A 19,446-nucleotide genomic window follows, 5' to 3' on the forward strand; every position below is an offset into this window, starting at 1 on the left:
CAACAGCCGCCGTTAACTTCGGCTGGAGCATTGTCAACAAGATCTTCCTGAGAATCGAGTCAACCGAGCATCACCCGAACCGGCACAAGGAACCAACTCAACCGCACAGCTGTCACAACAACGGCGCGCAGCATGCTCCGCGTTCTGCGAGCCAATCGCCGTGCGCGACGGTTTCTCATGAGCGCACTCGCGTTCACCCTACTCTTTGCCTGCCGCGCCGACCGAGGCGTCGCTGTGCGGAAGGCGCGGCGGGACAGGGACTCCCAGATGACGTCACGGCCGACGTCACCCTTGACGTCATCAACGATTGCTCCTGCTCCCCCTTCCCACCATTCCTTCCCGTCAACGGCGAGCGGAGAGGGTCGGCAAGCGTTGCGGAGTTCGGACGGCATCTTTCGCGTCGTCGGTGCGGTCGGAGTCGTAGGAATGGTGCGTGCGGGCGTCCAAGACCAACAGGATGCCGTCGCCTGGCAGAGCCAGGCCCTCACTGTGGTCGGCCTTCTGGGCCTGGCAGTGTTCGCGGCCATCGTAGCGGTCGTCGGAAGGAAGCTGTACCGCTCGCGGAGGGACCAGCGAAGTGGTAAGTTCGTGTCCATGTTTGGTCTCGGGGAGCCTTACACAACACGGGATTCCTTCTGGCGTTGTCACGCCAATCCCGATGTTCTAGCTCGGTTAAGCTTCTACGAATGATTCCAGTTCGAAATTTCGTCGGGCACGGAATGAGGGCAACGGGGGATTTCAGTCAATCTGATTAGAGCAGCGACCGACGTTTCGAGGTCATCAGCGATGCGTGGTACGGTTATGAAGCTTTCGTTTCCTCGTGAACTTCTGCATGTAAGTTTAGAAAACGACGCTTCGTTGGTGTTTCTGGCACTATTTCGGGGAGAAGCCAAAGGCCAGCGTTGTGAGATAGAGCGTCTTGAGAAGCGAACGCCCGCGCGGTGCCGGGGCTACGGCGTGAGAGTTGGATTTTCCCACGGCATCGTGTGTACACCTTTCTGGCGAGCGCGAAAAACTCGTTTTGGGACAACCGTCGACGCTCGCGCTGGACCCGATGGAGGACGGGCCGCAACCAATGCCTGTCCACGCCTAGAAGTGCGTAAGAACACCGAAGCGGGCCAACAGACTTCGTAAAATGCAAAAATGGGCGCCTGCGGTTCGACCGGAACGATTCTTTGTCACGCACCCGTGGACGGGCTTGCGGATGTTGTCCAGCGCGACCGCCTGCATTTCTTGTTCTCGAGGGACCAATTTCTGATTTGTTTCGCGTGGTTTCGGACCGCATGCGGCAAACAGCTGTGTAGTTCACGGACAAGTTCGACGGTGCCCTAGTGAATCCACGAAAAGGTGGAGACAGCTCTACATCTCGCTCAAGCTTTTCATTGCATGCGTGTTTAACCTCTTCCACTTCCCTCTAGTGTGCGAACTATGATTATCAGAAAACGTGTGTGAAGTGGATGGTTATTCAGTGTGCGGGTATTCTAATCATTTGATGTCCAAATGTTGTGAATCCGACGGTTTACAAAGTATAAAAAAGTAACAGCGCGCGAGTCTTACAACGGGGAACATGCACTAAATTTCGACCTGTCTTTACACCCTCAATTTTCTTTTTAGGCAGTGATGTTAGGAGGTTATTCAATCAATATTTTTCTACAGCTTCACGCATATTTTTAATAAAATAAAGAAAACGCAACTGCTGGGGAGGACAAAATATGGAGTGTGTTGCCCAAAGTCACGTGGCTGTGCCACTTTTTTTTATTGTTCATTCAACATATATATATTTTTTTTAAATATTGAGTGTGTGTCTTTGATGATTGTGCAAGATTTTGATTATCTTTAGTGGTTGTGTCTAAATTATAGAAGACGGCACGTGACCTCAAAAGAGTGAGCGCGACTCAAACCGGCCAGTTCTCGATCGGCGGTTTTCGGGCGGAAAGAAATTGTGTCGTGAACAAATAAAAACCTAGGCGAGCATAAATACCCTGCCCCTTTAAACCCCGGTCGCACTGCTGATAAGTCGTACAAACGAGTCTGAAGCGTTTCTTGTTTGACGATAAGACTGCCTCCCAACGTATTCCAAGAATACATGAAGCAACATGCTTGAGCACTTGTCCGCGGGTTCGTGCAGGTTTACCAATAGATACTTATTTGACCTCTGCCTCTAGCTGATACACCAGATGAACCCAGCTTACCTAATTCTCGCGAAAAACAAAAATTGTTCGACGAACAACAGTGTTTCCATAGCTACCGAAGTCGTCAAGGGAGGGCGGGTCTACTTTGACTTGTTTTCCAGTGTGAAAGTAACAAGGGGCGTGAATGTTCATAAAGCTCGCGCCATGGACAAAACGAACCAAGGACCAAACGGAAGGAGGCGATACAAAAACGGTTTTGACAGCTACGGCCTTGCCGGGGATCAACGTGTTTTCAAAACTTCTCGAGGACACCAAGGTTATTCCCTCCTCTGAACCGGAACTGTTTGAGCGGGACGTACAGTCCAGACTACAGTCGGGTATTTATCTCTTGTCTCTTCAGTAGTGTAAAAGAGACGACCAAGGGTGAAAAAAGAAAAGAGGGAGAGAGAAAGAGATAACAAAAAGATTCTGATGAAGCACTAGACCGATCTCACAAGGAGTTGCACGACGCCACCGCTGCCGCGGTGCATTCTGGTACCTGTAGTTCTCCCCAGTCTTCTGGCCGCGTCAAGGCGCGTTGTACGTCCGGCGTTTGGGAATTTTCAGGTTAGCACGAAACTTTTAGTCGGCTTTTTACTCACGGTTTTTAATGGGTGTCTTCACCCGTTCTGTGTCAAGGTGCTACAATAACAGCACCAGGCAAAAAGGTATCGGATTTTATGTCTTCCCGGAAGAAAGCAGCCCACGAAAAGAGTGTCTAAAACAGGTAAAGAGAGCGGTAGAAGAGCGGCAGGAAAAAGCGTTTTTAGATTTGTTTCGTTATTTGATTCATAATTTATATTCACCCCATTGCACGATAACTAAAGAGTGTAAGCTTACTCAGGGCATGAGACGTAGTAGGGCGTACCAAAGTGTTCCGTACGTTGGAATCTTTCAGAGCACTCGCTCCGTAGCGGTATATCGGAACTTCCACACTGCCTTGCGGCGACCGTTTTTAATACAATGTTTGGTTGATGCATTTTGATGGTTACAACTGTTATTGATACGACATGTTTTGAGCACAACTGTGCTTCAAAAGATCAGTACAATCACCGAAGAAAGAGCAGCGATTCTCGGTATGTATATATATATAACTTGAAATAAAACAACTTTTTCAATATCAGACTTATTTTTTTTTTTTTTTAGTGGGCTATTATGCCACAATCTGATTTTGCTGGCGTTACTGATCCATTCTGTATTAACACCAATCGACACAGCGGAAAAAAAGCATACCCCGTCGGTCAGCTCTTACCGTTCGGAGCTTGAGCAAACTAAATAAAATTGAATAGAAACTGTACACAAGAGCTCATCTCTACCCGAAGTTCTCAGGCATCTCTCATGGTTACGTTTCATTTTGACAAATGCGAGTTGTTACGGCTCGTCAGGCACGTTCTTTTTGTAGATCGTTTCTTTGTGTGCACGCTTCCCCCCGCAGTTCATATGTACCCTGTCGCAAAGGCTCTCAACCAGAATAGAACGAGTTTTAGAAAACTATTGCTCTCCTAGAGTGTCTATTGAGCTCGTCTTACTTCATTGTCGTATAAAAGTTATGCCCAAGCCTGCGCACAACATAGCTCAGTGTTTCACCGACACGTTTGACGCTGTTCCGCGGTGCTACACCGAGCCGATGGTCCCTCGAATTTCGTGCTCTTTCACGTTGAGGTAGATATTCACTTGCTTCCAAGTTTATTGAGACGTAGGAGCACCCGGAGTGCTCGAGGGAGAAGGGGCCTCGTTGTTTTTGCCGCTGTTGCAGTAAGACCACAGCGTGAACGCAGTGGGTTCACGCGCGTTCACGAAGGCGAAGAAGCCGACGACGACGAAGCAGACGACAAAGCGATTCTAAAGCGATAAGACGACTGAAACTTTTTTTGCGCCTGATGACAAACTAAGACATCACACACAACACAATCTTATAAAGTACTGATATGCAGGAGAATTCAAGCTCACACCAGGGCTTCCCAAACTATGATGTACGCCCACATGAGCCCTTTTCAGCCGGGAAGCCGGGGAGCGATGACTACAAGAAGCATGGCGGCGGCAATACTTCCGGAATGCGCGCGCCTGCGCAGTTCGCTTGGTGGTATCGGCGCTCTCGAGTATCACGACCGTAATATCTGGAGAGATATGACGGTAGTAATATCTATATCTGCTTGTTTTTTCGGCTTGCTTTGCTTTATTTTATAAACACCGAAAGATAGCCCACTTCTTAATCGTAGTGTTTGAATCTATGATGGCTTCGACGCTAATGCGGCTAACCATAAAGCAGGAAACAAAAAAAAAAAAAAAAAATGACGGACAGACCTTGCTCCAAGGTTACCATGTCTTTTAACTAGCTCGCCTGCCTGCTTACTTCAACCTAGTTATGGCGGCATATAAGCAGCACCTTGCTGTCTGGGAAGTAGTCATCTTTGCTTAACTGCCCCTCGCCGCAGTAAAAAGTTTGGCAGTGACACATATTCTAAAATTAGCAATTTTTTTCAACTTTTCTTTATCGCACACATCGCACATTAAAGAGCGCACTCTTTATTTTCATTCGATTTTAGGTGATTTATCTCGGTTCATTACAGTAACTATCCTGGGCTCTTTTTTTCTAGCTTTCTTTTTTTTTTTTTTTATGTGCAGCGTTGCACGCGGTACGAATTATGGGATTCGTTACTCTTTCCCCAAAACACCTAAACGAAAGTCTATTTCTGTTTTAGCGTCGTCCGAATAGCCTGCGCTGAGTTTCCCCATTCCGGTTTCTTTCATTCGCCCGTCTTGCTAACCCAGAGGAGAATATGCGGGGCAAGGAACAAAGTTATCCTCTCTGACAGCAACGTGCACGTTTGGGTTCCTTTTCGCCCACAACGTGCACACATACGGTACCTCCAAGCAGGAGCATTCAACAAAACAGTACACCTACTGTCGGCAGTCGCGAGCGAAGGACCCGGAATGAGCAGAACGAACTAATAATAATAATAATAATAATAATAATAATAATAATACTTTACTTGTACTCAGTAGGGGCTACTAAGGCTCAAAGGGTCACAGAACGAAATCAATGCTGCGCATCCTGGAATGGCTTGTGTACCCAACCTGGGGTCCGTAACTGTCGGATGAGGTGAAATCTTCGTCGAATGACAATTCGTCACACGTCAACTGATCGCAGGGCTATTCGTCACATAGGGCGATTCGTCATAGGGAATTTCATCACTATGACATTTCTTCAAACTATTAACAGACATTTCTTATTTTTGTAGCATTTCTGGTGTTTATCGTTCATAGTTTTTCCAAGAGAGTACAATTACCAGCTACCCCCTCCTCCCTGGATTGAATTATTTCTTTCTCGACAGAAAAAATTCCAGACTTTTACTAACTTCTAATAGACACTGACTAATTATGTCTTGTCCACCAGAATCTTGCACATCTCCCAGTCACAAATAGAAACAATGGATGGCAATTTGCGAGACAATTGTGAGGTGTTGTGTGAAACGTTTCGGTCGTACATGTGCAGTCTGTCTGCTAGTCGCGCACGTGGAAGATTCTTTCCGCGTGCATGCGCAATAGCTGTGTTTCTCTCCATTAAGTTTTATTCTATGCTTCCAAAGTAAACTAAAATATTTACCAACCTAAAAAGAAACGACACCACACGAAAACTGAACAACAAGAGTGACCGAACGCTTAAAAAGATAGTACGCGGGCAACACTATCTTCAAACGTTTATTTCCGGTTTTCCGACGAGTTGTCGCAGTGACGAATCACCCTATGACGAATCGCCCTATGCGACGAATAGCCCTACTACGAGTGGCCCGATTACGAATTGTCTTTCGACGAACGGCCCGTCTCCCGAAATGCTACACTGTAGTGAAATCCACCATTTTAGAAACAAACCTTTCGCCACCTGGCAGAAAACGGGGTTCGAGGATTCCGAAGATGAAACAATGAGTTGATTACGTCTTGGAACGAAATTGCTGTCAAAAAGATAAGTCACAATGAGAACAAAAGAGACTCTTTGGAGGAGCCCAACCTAGGTCAGTGCAGGTCAATAGAGCCAGTAAGATCTTGATTCCTTCCTTGTTCGAGGGAGTGGCCCGCTCGCTTGAGCACGTGTTTATACATTTTCCTAGCAGAACCTCCTGAATCCACGATTTTCTAAACTGGTCCCTTCGCCACGGTGGCATGCTGGAAAAAAAAAAAAGTTATCAGCCCTGCATTCCGGGGGAAAACAGAAAACGATACGCGGAATGTCTCCGAAGCGATGCCCCGAGCCATATGCCCCACCACGAGACCGTGGGCTTCGAGAGGAGAGGGGGCCAAGGAATAAGCGTCGCCTCTTTGTCTGATCTCTCGAGCTGCACCGCGGGAGAGAGAGAAGCTTGTTGGGGGCACGATGACGGCCGTGCTGCTGATGCCTCTCCTTTTCGCAGCGTGAATCAGCGGCTGCCCCCCTCAGAGAAGGGAGGGAGAGGACAACAAGCGCTCCCTCGCCGGCATTTCCGGCGTGGGGCATCCCGCTGCGTCGAGGGCCTTCTTCGTAGGGGGGCAGACCTTGCCGCTCCGTCCGAAGCTCGCTATTTTGAGAGGGAACGGTTCCTTCGCTCACGGGCGGGCAACAGCAGCAGCAGCACCCGCCGGGTCATTGTTCGCCATCGGAATTGACCATTCTCATGACCATACTGTTCCACTTGAAACAACACGCAGGCATCTCAAGTACAACGTGTCCCAAAAAAATAACTACGCTTATTTATTATTATTATTATCTTTTTTTTTTTTTTTTTTTTTTTAAATCTACGATGCATTACGAACGCTTGGTCCCTACCCAACCGAAGCAGATGCCAAAGATTCGGAACTAACAGTTATTCAAAAGTTATAAATTAATATCTGAAGATTTGATTGGGAAACTGGGGCCCGCTCTTGGTGGTAGCGGGCACCATTCAGCTCCATAGATTGAAGAACTCCGTCCGCCGCCATTTAAATTTTCATATAATCGCTCGTAACTTTCGAATAAGTTAACGGTTAGTTCTGAAAGTTTTTCCGTCTGATTCCGGCCTCTAGCACTACATTGGGGCGGAGAATGAGCGTTCGACAATAAATAATTTATATTCGCGACAAAAAAAAAAAAAAAAAGTATATACTTGTTACTTTTTCGGGCCGTGGTGCTTGCATCTGCTGGCCGTAACACTGGTGGGCGACGCGAAGTTGCGAGCTGGGGCGCAAAACTCTCCCTGAAGAAGAAAAAGAAAAGAAAAGAAAAGGGGAGGGGGGGGGGGGGGGGGGGGCGAAGGCATTTCGTCACCCCGACCCTGTTTCGGAGTCCTAGCCCCCTCCGTCTCGGAGCCGTATCGCGTCGACGGGGTTGAATGCCCCTGGGACGAACCGCGTAGCGAGATGAACGCCGCGCAGGCAAAGGGGCGATGATAAACCCTGCCCAAACGTTGACCTCTTATTTTTAGAGCGTGCGTCTTGCGCGAAGGGTGCGAGCGTCACGGACTGACGGTTCACGTTGAGACGCCCGGCGCATTCCGATTGATCGATTGGAGGCTGGGGTCCACCTGTCAGCAGCCCCGTGGCCTGCGTTCATTGACGCCAGCCCATGTTTCTCAAGCCGTGCACCCGAGGCGGATCAGTTCATCGACGGATCGTCGCGTCGACACTGCGATGTTTCACCGGCGGTTCGTTTCGTCGAAAGGTTTTCGAGTTAGTTTCATCCTTGCAACGTTTCGTCGAAAGCGTCTTTCCGTGCACATCGCCTCGGTTGCCGGCATCTGAATGCCGAACCCTCGGCGGTTTCGATGAGGTGTGCTGCAAGCTCGGGCCTGAAATTATATTAACAGAGACCGCGCGTGGCGTGGTCCGTTTGGAAGTTGAGGATTAGTGCTCGCGAATTATGTTTTTTGTCCTATCGGAGCCGGCCGGGTGAGTGAGCTTCAGTTCCGGTATGCTCCCAGCAAACGAAATGAAGCCAGCAATCTAACCAAATCAACTTCGTAAAAAAAAATGTTGTGGACGAAACATCGCAGTGTCAACGTTACGGGCAAAGCGTTGCCTAAATCTCTATTGGTCGCCTAATATTTGTATTTCACTAAAAACTAAACATTCCTTGAAAAAAAAAAATGGTGTAGATGTTTTTTTTTTTTTATTTAAAAAATAGTTGCCCTTGGTCAAGGGAGGGGAGCTCGACCCAACTGATTCATCGATTGATTAATCGAATTAAAGGGTAGCGCCTAATCGGGATAACCTCGACGCCCAGCTCGAATGGTTACGCGTTTAGAAACTTTCAGTAACAAGGTAGCGTCCAAACGCCAAATATGCTGTACGGAGAGGCAGTTTTTCTGCGGGACTACGCCTGCTTTAAATGAGGTCTCCAACGTTCGTTATCATGCAGCAGTTATTATAGAAACCCGCGCCGCTTAAACGTTCTGTTTTTTTTTTGTTTTTTTTTTTTTTTTTTGTATTGTTATAATAAACCACAGTTCGGGTAAACATCCAAAATCCTGCAGTTACATTTTTTTTTTTTTTTGCTCCAAGCAATAATAAATACACACCCGCGGGAGCAGCTTAATCGACCAGAAATTGCCATCTCTGGGTCAAATAATTTCAATTCGCGATTTCTTTTCTCTTTTTTAGTTACTTGGTTTTGTTTATAGTCGCAGCCGACACTGCGATCCGAACGAGCCAATCAAGCAGTCTCAAAAGTGCACAGTCACGCCGGCCCTCGTCGTCCTTGTGCGTTCCCTTTCCCGGCTAAAACCAACCACGCGCACACACACGCTCACGAAAAATGCAGGTTCATGGAGCATTTACTGTGCGTGATTAGTTTAGCCGGGAACGCGAACAAATAATCGTGATAACTTGGGTGTAACTCCTTTTTCACACGACACGAACCTCGCGGGCTCCACGGCTTCCGTGGCGATGCATCTGCGTTGCTGCGCTTTTGGCCAAGGGGAAATAAACTGCCTTTTCGCTGCTACAGACGGTTGCAGACAACGCCGGCTTCGCTCCATGGGACAATTAACGCTTTCGCATTAAAGCAAAGCACGAATAGAAAAGATGGAGGAAAAAAAAAACGTTGGGCAAAAGCAAGCTTCCGGTATCAAACGAAGTTCAAGGTCAAACTAATGTTCCTACGTGGTTGGGTTGCGATAGTTCCTCTGTGCGCAACCGCTGTCGTTTCAGAAACCACTCGCGGATCTCGCGCAGCAAAACTTGAAAGGGGGTCGTCGTCGCCGAAAACGGGAATTGGCGATAAGATGGCACGGCGCCGAGCAATTATATTCCTCGTAACCTGCATCGACTTTCTGCTGTGACTCGGGCTCGGTAAACTCCCGCGCACGCGCGGTGCGCAGTGTCCTCACCGGGGACGCGTTTCTTGCTGTGCTCATTTCAGGCAGATCCTGAAAGATAAACTGGGAAATATCCTTAAAAGGTTAAAACAGCGCAAACGACGAGGGACGACAAGCAGGACACAGACACGGCGCTGTGTAGCTGTCCTGCTTCTTGTCTCTCGTCGTTTGCGCTGTTTTAACCTTTTCAAGATGTCACGCCATCTAACCCAAACTTCAACCTTAACCATAAAAACTATCTACGCGCAACGAAACAAAATAAAAAAATAAAAAGGCGGTAAGTAATATACTTGTTCGTTTTTGCTTCAAAAACCGTAGTAAACAACAACAAAAATAAAAACGTACGGATTTTCGCGGAACGTTACTAATTTTTTTCCTTCGTGGGAAAAATTAAGACACTTTTATGGGTACTTAAAAGCCGACGTGCAGCCTTAATAATGATGATAATACCCGGAGAAGGGGAATAAAGGCTTTAAACTGTTTGGTGGCAAAATAAACGAATTTGAATTTGAAACGCAGCTAAAGTTTTCGATCAGCTAGACCGTGCAACCTTAGTTTTGTGCAGCGAGATAATCCTCTCAGCCTCCCATTCTCCTAAATACAAAAATCGAAAAAAAGGGGGGGGAAGACAATAGAGGCAAGGACGAGGGTTGCAACTTGTCACGTCATCAACATGTACACGTATTAAACCGGGAAAGTAACGACTTTTTGTTTGCTCGTTTCAATTTGATGACAAAACCTCGTAAGAAGTACATACTTCGAGCAGCCAATGCGTAAAACTTTTATCCTTGGCTTTGTTTTTGTGTTTTTGTTTTATTTTTTTCTTTGACGCTGTGCATTGCTAAAACTTAAAAAAAAGTTACCGAACGAATTACCTACGTTAGAAGGAACCTTCTAATTCTAGCGCCTTACAATCAGCAAATAAAAAAATATGCCATTTATTCCCCATCCCAGCTACGTATACATGAAATGCCCGTCGTGCGAAAGAGCACAGCACGTCTGCGGTTCCATGCAGCGCGTTTGGGTTGTATTCAGCAGTCGTCGTTTTCTCGTCCAGAGCGCACGGAGCATCCGTTGCGCGTCGAAGGAGCAATTTTCCCCGGAGCCCGGAAGTGTTTCCCTTGGGCGAGGAGTCGGTGGCGGGTGCACCGATTGCCGCGTTCACGTGCCAGAACGTCCGTTCTAACAAGGGCGACTCGTGGTTCCCGAAATGGGTCGCGGTTTCCATTAGGCGCTTCTGCTCGTCGATTTCCCCGACCGAAACTATTTTTGCGATTGGCGCACGCGGTTTCCGCCTCGCAACGTCCCGGACTGGACGCAGAGATGTTCATTTCGGCGGCCTCCCCGTTAGGGTTCGTTTGTGACGTCACGACCCGGATTATCGATTGCCAGCGGTAATTTCCACAGTGCGTGTGTGTCTACAAAGCACTGTTAGCAAAGCGGGAGCTTGTAGTCGTCGCGTTTTAAATAAATCACCGTCATAGTTGACAATCTGACGTGCGCCAGAAGCCCCGTCGTTGGTTTGGCGCGTAAAACCCCCACATTTGACTTTCACCCGATAGTGCCCAAAAAAATGTAGATAACAGTTTGCAAATATCGGTGTAAAATGGCCAAGGTTGTGCAGTGAGAATATCGCCTCCTGTTCCGTGAAAGGTTGACGCGTGGACGTTTGTCAGCCCGTTTCCGTCGGTCATGACGCGACGAGCGGAGGATGTTTGTAATCGGAGGATGATTCAAGACAGGACACGCAATGAAGCCGACGCGTCAACGCTTTTCTTTACGGAAATCGCTGAACCGCAAGTCGTCTGCCAACGTGTCTTGGCGTCAACGAAAAGACTGACAGGAATCACGCCTCGTTTGTGCGAACAACGACGAAGCTACCAAAGTGCGGATCGATGACAGTGCGTGGACTTGCGAATAAGTTGCCTAAGTCTACGGTCACGCTGATCATAGAAAAGATAGACCGCAGACACTTTCTAATGCGCTTCTCGCGTGACTGTCACATTGGTCATACGACAAACTGTCCGCAGACATGTTCCAGGCATGCACGAAGTAAACGGGCTTCGAAAATACTTGAGACGTATCCGCAGATAGTTTCCGCCACCGTGTCTGCAACGCACACAATTTTTTTTTTTTTTTTTTTGTATATGATGTATGAGCTACGTAACTACGGCTTGAAAGTGTGGCCAGATTAACACGGACACGGCATCTATACGATGCCACTTCGTGTTCCTGCCATGGCGTTTCGTAGGCTCGGAAACCTGTATCGCTCCGGGCATTCTGCGGAGTACGAAAAAAAGAAAAGAAAAAGAAACAGAATCCAAAACAAAACAAGAACGCTGCTCTTTTTCTTTTCTTCTTATTCCTGTGAATGAAAGGGGAGGAAGAAAAAGCAAGATCCAGTTCGTGCTGCTGGGACAACGAGACGGCGCGAAGAAGCAACGCCTCGCAAGACGGCCCGCAACACACGCGAGGCCGCGCCACAGAGCGATGGCGGAACAAACGAAACAAAAACTGGTTCTGTGTACCAGGAGAAGTAGGGGAGGGGTTGCGAAATTCAGATTACTGCCACCGCTGTTCCGCCATGGAATCAAATGAGCTCGAGCGGGGTTACGCAACAAGGCCAGACAGGCTGATGCCGCTGAGTCGCCGAAAACGAGATTGGTTTCCTCGTTATTTGAGATTTCCGCCGCGTGGTTGCGAGCCTACTTTCACGGCTTCCTCTTCAGACCGCCAGGTGCCGTGAATATCTGGTTTGCCCGGAGAAGGCTGGCGATCGCGAACCTGCTGCTCCAGCTTTCTGTTCTAGCCGCTAGGTGTCGTCGGCTCTGCTCTCTGACGTCACGCCTCTGCGGTGGCGCTGTTGTCGGCACTGCGCATGCGCAGACGCTTCACCTCGCGCGAATCCGGCTTCTGCGCACGCGCAATACTCGTGTTTGCCACCCGCCATCTTGTTGCAGACGGCAGCGGTAGTGCGCCATACACGAAACTACTAGAAGCTGGTTATAACTTAAAAAAAACAAACGCCTCCTGAAAAAACCTACGTTTCGCTCAGGGACTTGGCCGAGTCCCGGCGCCATGTCGGCTGAATGTCTTCCTTGGGGTTATTCCTCTCAGCCAAAGCAGGACATCCAGTATTCCGGTACCAGACTTGTCCAGCATCAGTTCTGGTCGAGGACATCAAAGGATCTACTACTTTTATATTGGCTAGCTCCACCCACAAAAGCTATCCTCTCGACATGATTGGTGGTTTCCTCCTCTCGGGCGTTCGCTCTGTTAAAGCGGAAAGTATGCAAGTTGCTTTGAACGAAATGTGTTGCCCTCATTTTGGGTAGTACCGGTTACACTGATTATACCTTGCACTACTTATAACACATTCGCTGAGCGTTTTCTTTTTTTTTTTATTTATATGTATTGCTGGAGATGGGAAAAGCTCGGCATACCGCGTCTGCCCAGCCTTTCTTCACGATGCCCCCTTCTCCCCTTTGTTTCTTTCATCACCGGACAGTTGCTGCCATTACCTATCGCAATAGCGGGAACGGAGAACAGGGGGTATTGTATTTCGACTCTCTGGACATCCTGGTTTCTCCAGAAACTCCGAACGTCTTCGACGCTCCGGTCAATACCACCCAAAAGACAAAGACGCGCACCCCCCCCCCCTCCCCCCCCCCCCCCCAAACAATATCACTAGTGAATCTATGCCTCACCGCCTACACTCTAAAAATAATTAATATAGTCTTCACTGCCATCGACCTGACGGCCCGAACTTTTACAAGAGATTTTGATGACGGTGCGATGTTACTTACTAGACAGCTAAAGTACGTATCGGAGAAAACAACAAAAAAGTTTTACAATAAAACCAAAAAAAAGCCCCATTTTTTTTTTTTTTTTTTTGTAGACCGTAAGACGTACATTACTTATGGTGTAATACGCCAAAACAACAGGGACGAAAACGAAGATAGAACCAGACAGGACGCGGCGTAGTACATTAGTTATTTTAATATGTTGTACCACTATCAAGCCGCTCGTGAAAGTTTGTACCTTGGGCTCGACGGCAGTGTGCTGTACGTCGTACTGAAAGTTTGGTATTATATGGGACAAGGGTTGTAAGCACTACACCCCCCTATATCTGGGGGTGCTTGCGTCAGTATGGCCGCCAGTGCGTCTTGCACCGTCTCGCAACGAGCCAACGTCACGACGCATGCGTCTGCCTCTTTGTGGCGACTCTCGTCGTGCTTTGGCGTTTTTGCCGCTTGGGACGGGTCGGTGGTCCACTAAGGCTGACGTCATACACAGGCCTTGTCTTTTATGTGGTGTTGCTCAGCTGCCTTTGTCGGGGGGAGTCGTTTCCTGTACGCGCCAGGCCACACTCGCAGACGTGGCAGTTTACGCTCGTGGGGACTTGAAACAACATACTGCCTACACCGGTTATAACCAAGTCGGTTATAACGGAAGAGCGGCTAGAGTGAAGCGATCACGATTGCCCAATCCCCTTTTGCACTTCGTTATAACCAAAGTAGGTTATAACGAAATAGTGGATATAGCGAAGTGATTTCCGATTCCCGTTGACTTCGTTAGAACTGGTCTCGACAGAACCTATCTTTTACGCAGACAATAGATACAAATAACACCTTTTTTCTTATTTCTTTCACGTTGATAATTTGAGAAGCTATCGTTCGCACTCAACCTGCCCCGAGATTCCAGTAGAGATAAGACTGAAACACCCCTAACCGCGGCCAGAAGCGTTGCCCCTTTGTGTGACGAGGACATCCGTATCTGCGGCGGCCGTAAAAGGCCGTTGGCGTGGTGTGCGAGATATAAAAGCGACAATGGAAGTGGGCGATGTAGTGACGCGTTCCGTTGTTGACGTGACGTCAGTGATCGCTCCATTCTTTCGGGGAAGGGGTCGTTTCAGAGAGTTCAGCCAACGCGTGGTGGTGGGGTCATTCGTAATGTCTCGATAGGCTTTGAAAACAATCCTTGATCGCACTGCATGTACATCGTACACAAGACCGTCTGCAGAAACTTTCTGAGGGCTTCCTTGTGTGACATTGATCTTACAAAAAAAACCTTCGAAGCATGTATCGAACATGCTTAACGCGGGTGCAGCACGATTGCTCCGCGTGCAGAATTCCTGTCGCAAAAGCCCCGCGTCACCGGCCCCACCTTGAAAAAAAAAAAAAACACCCATTTACTCCGTCTTGTCTTCCCCGCGTGCCAAAAGCACGCGTCCTCGCTGTCCCCGTCCAACCCTCCCCGCGCTTCAACCAGCATTGTTCCATGTCCGACGATCAACCGACGACCAGTTCGCGCTTTCCACTTTTCTAATAATAATAACCGTCAGTACCCAACACTGGCGACACTTGCAAAATTAACTTGAACCGCAGAAAAAAAAACTTACAATGACGTACAAGTGCCCAATCGGATAAATCCGCATCGCCAGCAATGCACTCCGCTGGCATGTAGGTAGCACACACGCAGAATTAAACTTTCTTTATCTAAATAATTATTCTTATTTTTTTTTTTTTTTTTTAGAGCGACGCAAGAAGGTTGGAACTGGTGTTTGGTGCTGTGATAAGTATATTGCAATGAGCTGCAGGTTAACAGTTTCGGCACAACCCATTTTGTCAGATCTGTGAATCCGCGCTTGCTTTAGAGTCGACGAAAGCTTCGGTTCAATGTTTTCAACCACGGTTAAAGCGCTGAAAAGACGAACCCAAGAGAGAAGATAAACAGTGACAAACGAAAATCCCTCTTGTGTTCGTCTTTCTAGCGCTTTTAACCATGGTTCAAAACGTTAATCACCAACTAGCCCAACCAACAAGTACGTTGGTTCAATGCTTATTACAGCGGAGTCGTTAAGGGCTAGTTTCCCCAGTATCGTATCCCCCGCATAAAAATGAAGACACCGAACTCTGGACACCTACCGCCATCTATGAGCGACGGCGGCAAGCCACGTATCTAGGTCCCGCCGTCGCTCATAGATGGCGGCAGCCTTTCCACTCTGGCTTGCCGACTTGCAGCCGGCCATTTCTTTCCATTGTACAGCTTCGCTGGTCTTCCTTCACCAGAGTGGAAAGACTGAAAGTTTTTGATAACAGCCGTCACTTCAAATGTTTTGCCATATGTGACTGATTAACATTTTCTGCTTGTTTTCACATCCAATGTCGCAAGACGTGAATGTGTTTAGCGCACGCCTGAGCAACGGGATTTTGTTATCCAGTACTTGAGTCTTAGGCACGGCATGACACCAGGTCGCGTGCACACTTACTGCTTCTTAGTTAAAAGCAGAATGCTCCGCCGTCAGATTCAGGACCCGGCCACCTGACACGGGAGATTCGCGTCATGGGCTTCTGACACTGGGGCTTTTGAAAGCGGGGTTTTTGACATTGGGTGCCTTCGTGCACCACAAGCTTGACCCGTGACCGCCGAGAATTCTGCCATCATGTCGCCAGGGAACGGCGTGTCTTTTGTATGGTGTACGAGCAGTGCGACTCCGGCATTAGAAGTCGGGTGAAAATGGAGATATTTATTCGAAGCAAGCTCCATTATAATCAATCCATTACCGCGACGAAAGTTTATTAATACCGTTTCGATAAAAGTAGGGACATCTAAACACTGACAGTTCTGACTGGTCGTCGGAAAGATCAGTCGGCTGAGGCGTTGGTCGGCTTGCAAGCTCGAGCAGCGGCCATTTTGAACGGCCGATCGTCTCGGGCTTTGGTCTCGGGCGAGTCGGTGGGTCGCTTCAAAAACGCGATTCCATCTTCCGCTCGTCGATTCGGAGCGGGTCCCACGGAACGGAATTTTGCCTCCCCCTCGCGGATTTCGGAAAGCGCTCCGGATCTACCAGTGGAATTCTCACCGTCAGGGAACATTTTTTTTAAATAAATATTTTGATTTATTACCGAGTTTTGTGAAACTTGAAAAGTTTGGTTAGGTTCTAATACCAGACATGCACGTAACGCGTTACTAGTAACGAGTTTCGTATACCTTGTTACATTTTTTTCGGTAACGAGTAACCTTTGTAGTTACTTTCTTAGAGAAGAAACGAGTAACGTAATTATTGACTTTTTAATTTAAGTCAAGTGACGAGTAACGGTCTTTGGTTACTTTTGAGGAGGAACGTGCACAACTCCGTTTAAACAGCCTTGTTTTAGTCCTAGCCTGAAGGTTCGCTGGTTGAACCTTGTAGAATCGTGTAGAGGCCGAATGTATAAACCCGGAGTTTGCCAACGCGGGAAGGCACAGAATCCATTGTCAACCTAGAACTTTAGAAGCAGAGAAAACAAAAGAGAGAGGGGGGGGGGGGGGGGGGGGGGAGGCAGCGGAATCCCAGATTCATCAGCTCTTTCTGAAGCACAACACTGCCGTTCATTGGATCGCGTCAGTACAACTACTTTTCAGCGTCACCGGAGATGTATTCTCAACGAAGCGGGGGAACATAACGGATAAAAACTTCGAAAGGCAGCTGCTGCTTAAAATGACTACTGAAAAGAAAACAAACTATGAAACAAAAAGCAGTTTTGTTCTTGGTCATTAAAGTAACGAGAAAAGTAACTCGCTACTTTTGAGGTAAAGAACGCGTTCCTTTTGAGAATCAGTAGCGAGTAACGTATTTAGTTACTTTTTGAGCGAGTAACGTGTAACTCCATTTAGTTACTTTCTTTGGGAGCGTATCGTGTACATGTCTGCCTAATACACAAATGGCGCCGGCAGTACGGAAGAGTTGAAATTATGAACACTGGCTAGGTGGCGCAAGCCGCCGCCCGATCCAAATGATTCAGTCGCATACGAATCCATCCGTTCGGTCATCGTTCGCGTGTAAGATTTCAGTTCGTGCTACACTTTTCGTTCGGCATACATACTGATGCTCTTCCCTACGATTTGTTTTCGTTTAGCTTGGTGGTCCCCGTCGCTTACGAGGAAGCGGCGGACAACGTCGTGATCGTCGGTCGAACCGACGCGGAAACGGCCCGAAATATCCGTCTCTGCGCTTCCCTCCCCCGGACTTATGCGTACGAAATGATTTCCCTCTCCATGTTTTAGTCGTCCCGCCGTGGCCGGATCCGCCGAACTGCCGACTTGAACTGTGCGGGGGTCGACATCCAGGAAAAGGATGCCTCCCAAAATGTTTTTGAGTTTGAGGATGATCACGATCATGCCACACCGAGCGATGCGATGCTCATGTTTTAGTCTCGTGTATCTCTGGATATTTATTTTTGTGCATTGTTTGTCTGAATGTTAGATTACCTGCCGAAATCGTATTACTCGTTGGAACTGGAAGAGAAAAATATCGTGTAGCGTACGAACGTGAGGAAATGTTTACTGTTAATGTAACGCGTTCCTTTTTTTTTTCTTTTTTTTTTCTTTCTTTTATCGGGTTACGACTTTTATCTTGTCGGAAACCTGAAAATAAACAAACAAACGAAAAACCCGACATAGCTCTCTTTCTTGTGTATGGAAAAATGTCCTCTATTGGGCAGAAGATCGAACTATAAGGGGCGCTTTATCGAGCTCGTTGTCCCCAAAGCCCAGTGTTTACTAACACAGCATAACGAAGAAATTGAACATCGTCATGCACGGTCCGGGCACGAGCGCTTCGCACTGACCAGTGCTCGTCGCACGAGGAGCGGCTTTCGAATCGTCATCTTCGATTTCTCTGATCAAAAGCAGACAAGAAAAATCGGTTTGATGTCCCCGCAGCTGAAGCGTGCCGCTAGAGGCGTGTCTATTTGATCTCCTCCCCGATACTGACAAAGCCTGGCAGGTCGACACGAGACGCGGCCGCCGAAATTGAAAAGGTAGAGCGGCAGACAACGGATGAGACGAGAGCCACGTGATGGGCGCCCCGCTGCGGCCAGACGCCGAAACACACTTCTCCCGAGCGATGGAATGCAGCTTGCGCATGAACATAGCTCTGGCAAGCTTGAATTTGCACTGGCTTGTGCGCATAAGCAGAGACATGGCGGCGGCCACTGGCCTTGCTTGCGATTGTCAATACTCCGTTCATTTAAGCTCAGACTAGAAGCTCCGCCTTCAGCGCGAGCTCGCTGGCATAGCCTGGCAGTTCGACGACGGAGCCATAGAGTGCCTGGTCGCAGATTTGGTGCGCGAGGATCTGGTAGCACAGAGAATTTCTCGGGAAACCTGGACGTCAGCGCGCATCTTTCGCAGCGGCGAGGACCCGAAACATGGTTTTCAAACCCGACGAGAAAAGAGGCAGTAGGCAGGAGGAACGCGACGAGCTCGAGCGGACATTCCATCGCTCGGGGGAAGTGTGTTTCGGAGTCTCGCCGCAGCGGGGCGCCCGTCACGTGGCTCTTCTCTCATCCGTTGTCTGCCCCTCTACCTTTTCAATTTCGGCGGCCGCTTCTCGTGGCGATCTGCCAGGCTTTGTCAGTATTAGCCGCCAGATGTTTCGGTGGCGCCCTCGTTCGGTTACCTTTCGTGACGTCATTACCTTGTGAACAACAAGTTCGATGGTGTTTGTAATGGGCATGGTGGAAGCCTGAAATCACACCGAACTCAAAGCAACAGTGTTTGTAATGGGCATGGTGGAAGCCTGAAATCACACCGAACTCAAAGCAACACTGCGAACACCGTCAAAATTAAAGTTCTTACATTCCTCTTATTTCCGTCGATGAAACATCCTTTGCTGACGTCATAGTCAGCATTCGGCCAATTGTGGTGGGCCGACCACAGCGACGCTTTCGATCGCTCACGTCGCTAATAGAGGAGGCTATGCTTCCTGCATTGGTTGCGCGTGTCTGCGCGGTCATACTTGTATTAGCAAGAGCAGAAAGCTCGCGCTGAAGGCGAAGCTTCTATTCAAGGGTGAACGGAGTATAGTCGTAATGCCTATGTCCCACTAGAGCGACATACAAACAAACGACAGCGACGAGCCTCAAACGAGAGTCTTTGCCGATTTCAGAGGCTTTGTAGAATAA

General features: G+C 48.2%; 1 protein-coding gene across 1 annotated transcript in view; it reads left to right on the forward strand.

Annotated features, from left to right (window-relative positions):
* The first annotated feature begins 270 nt into the window (after positions 1-270).
* Positions 271-19,446, forward strand: part of LOC115313594 — a 44,423-nt gene continuing 25,247 nt past the window's right edge. The window contains exon 1 of the mRNA XM_029972603.3: positions 271-580. Coding sequence (XP_029828463.1) covers positions 427-580 — 154 coding nt within the window. The 5' untranslated portion in view covers positions 271-426. The remainder of the gene's footprint in view (positions 581-19,446) is intronic.

The sequence above is a fragment of the Ixodes scapularis genome, unplaced genomic scaffold (assembly GCF_016920785.2).
Source record: "Ixodes scapularis isolate PalLabHiFi unplaced genomic scaffold, ASM1692078v2 PGA_scaffold7__128_contigs__length_106722199, whole genome shotgun sequence".
Lineage (NCBI taxonomy): Eukaryota > Metazoa > Arthropoda > Arachnida > Ixodida > Ixodidae > Ixodes > Ixodes scapularis.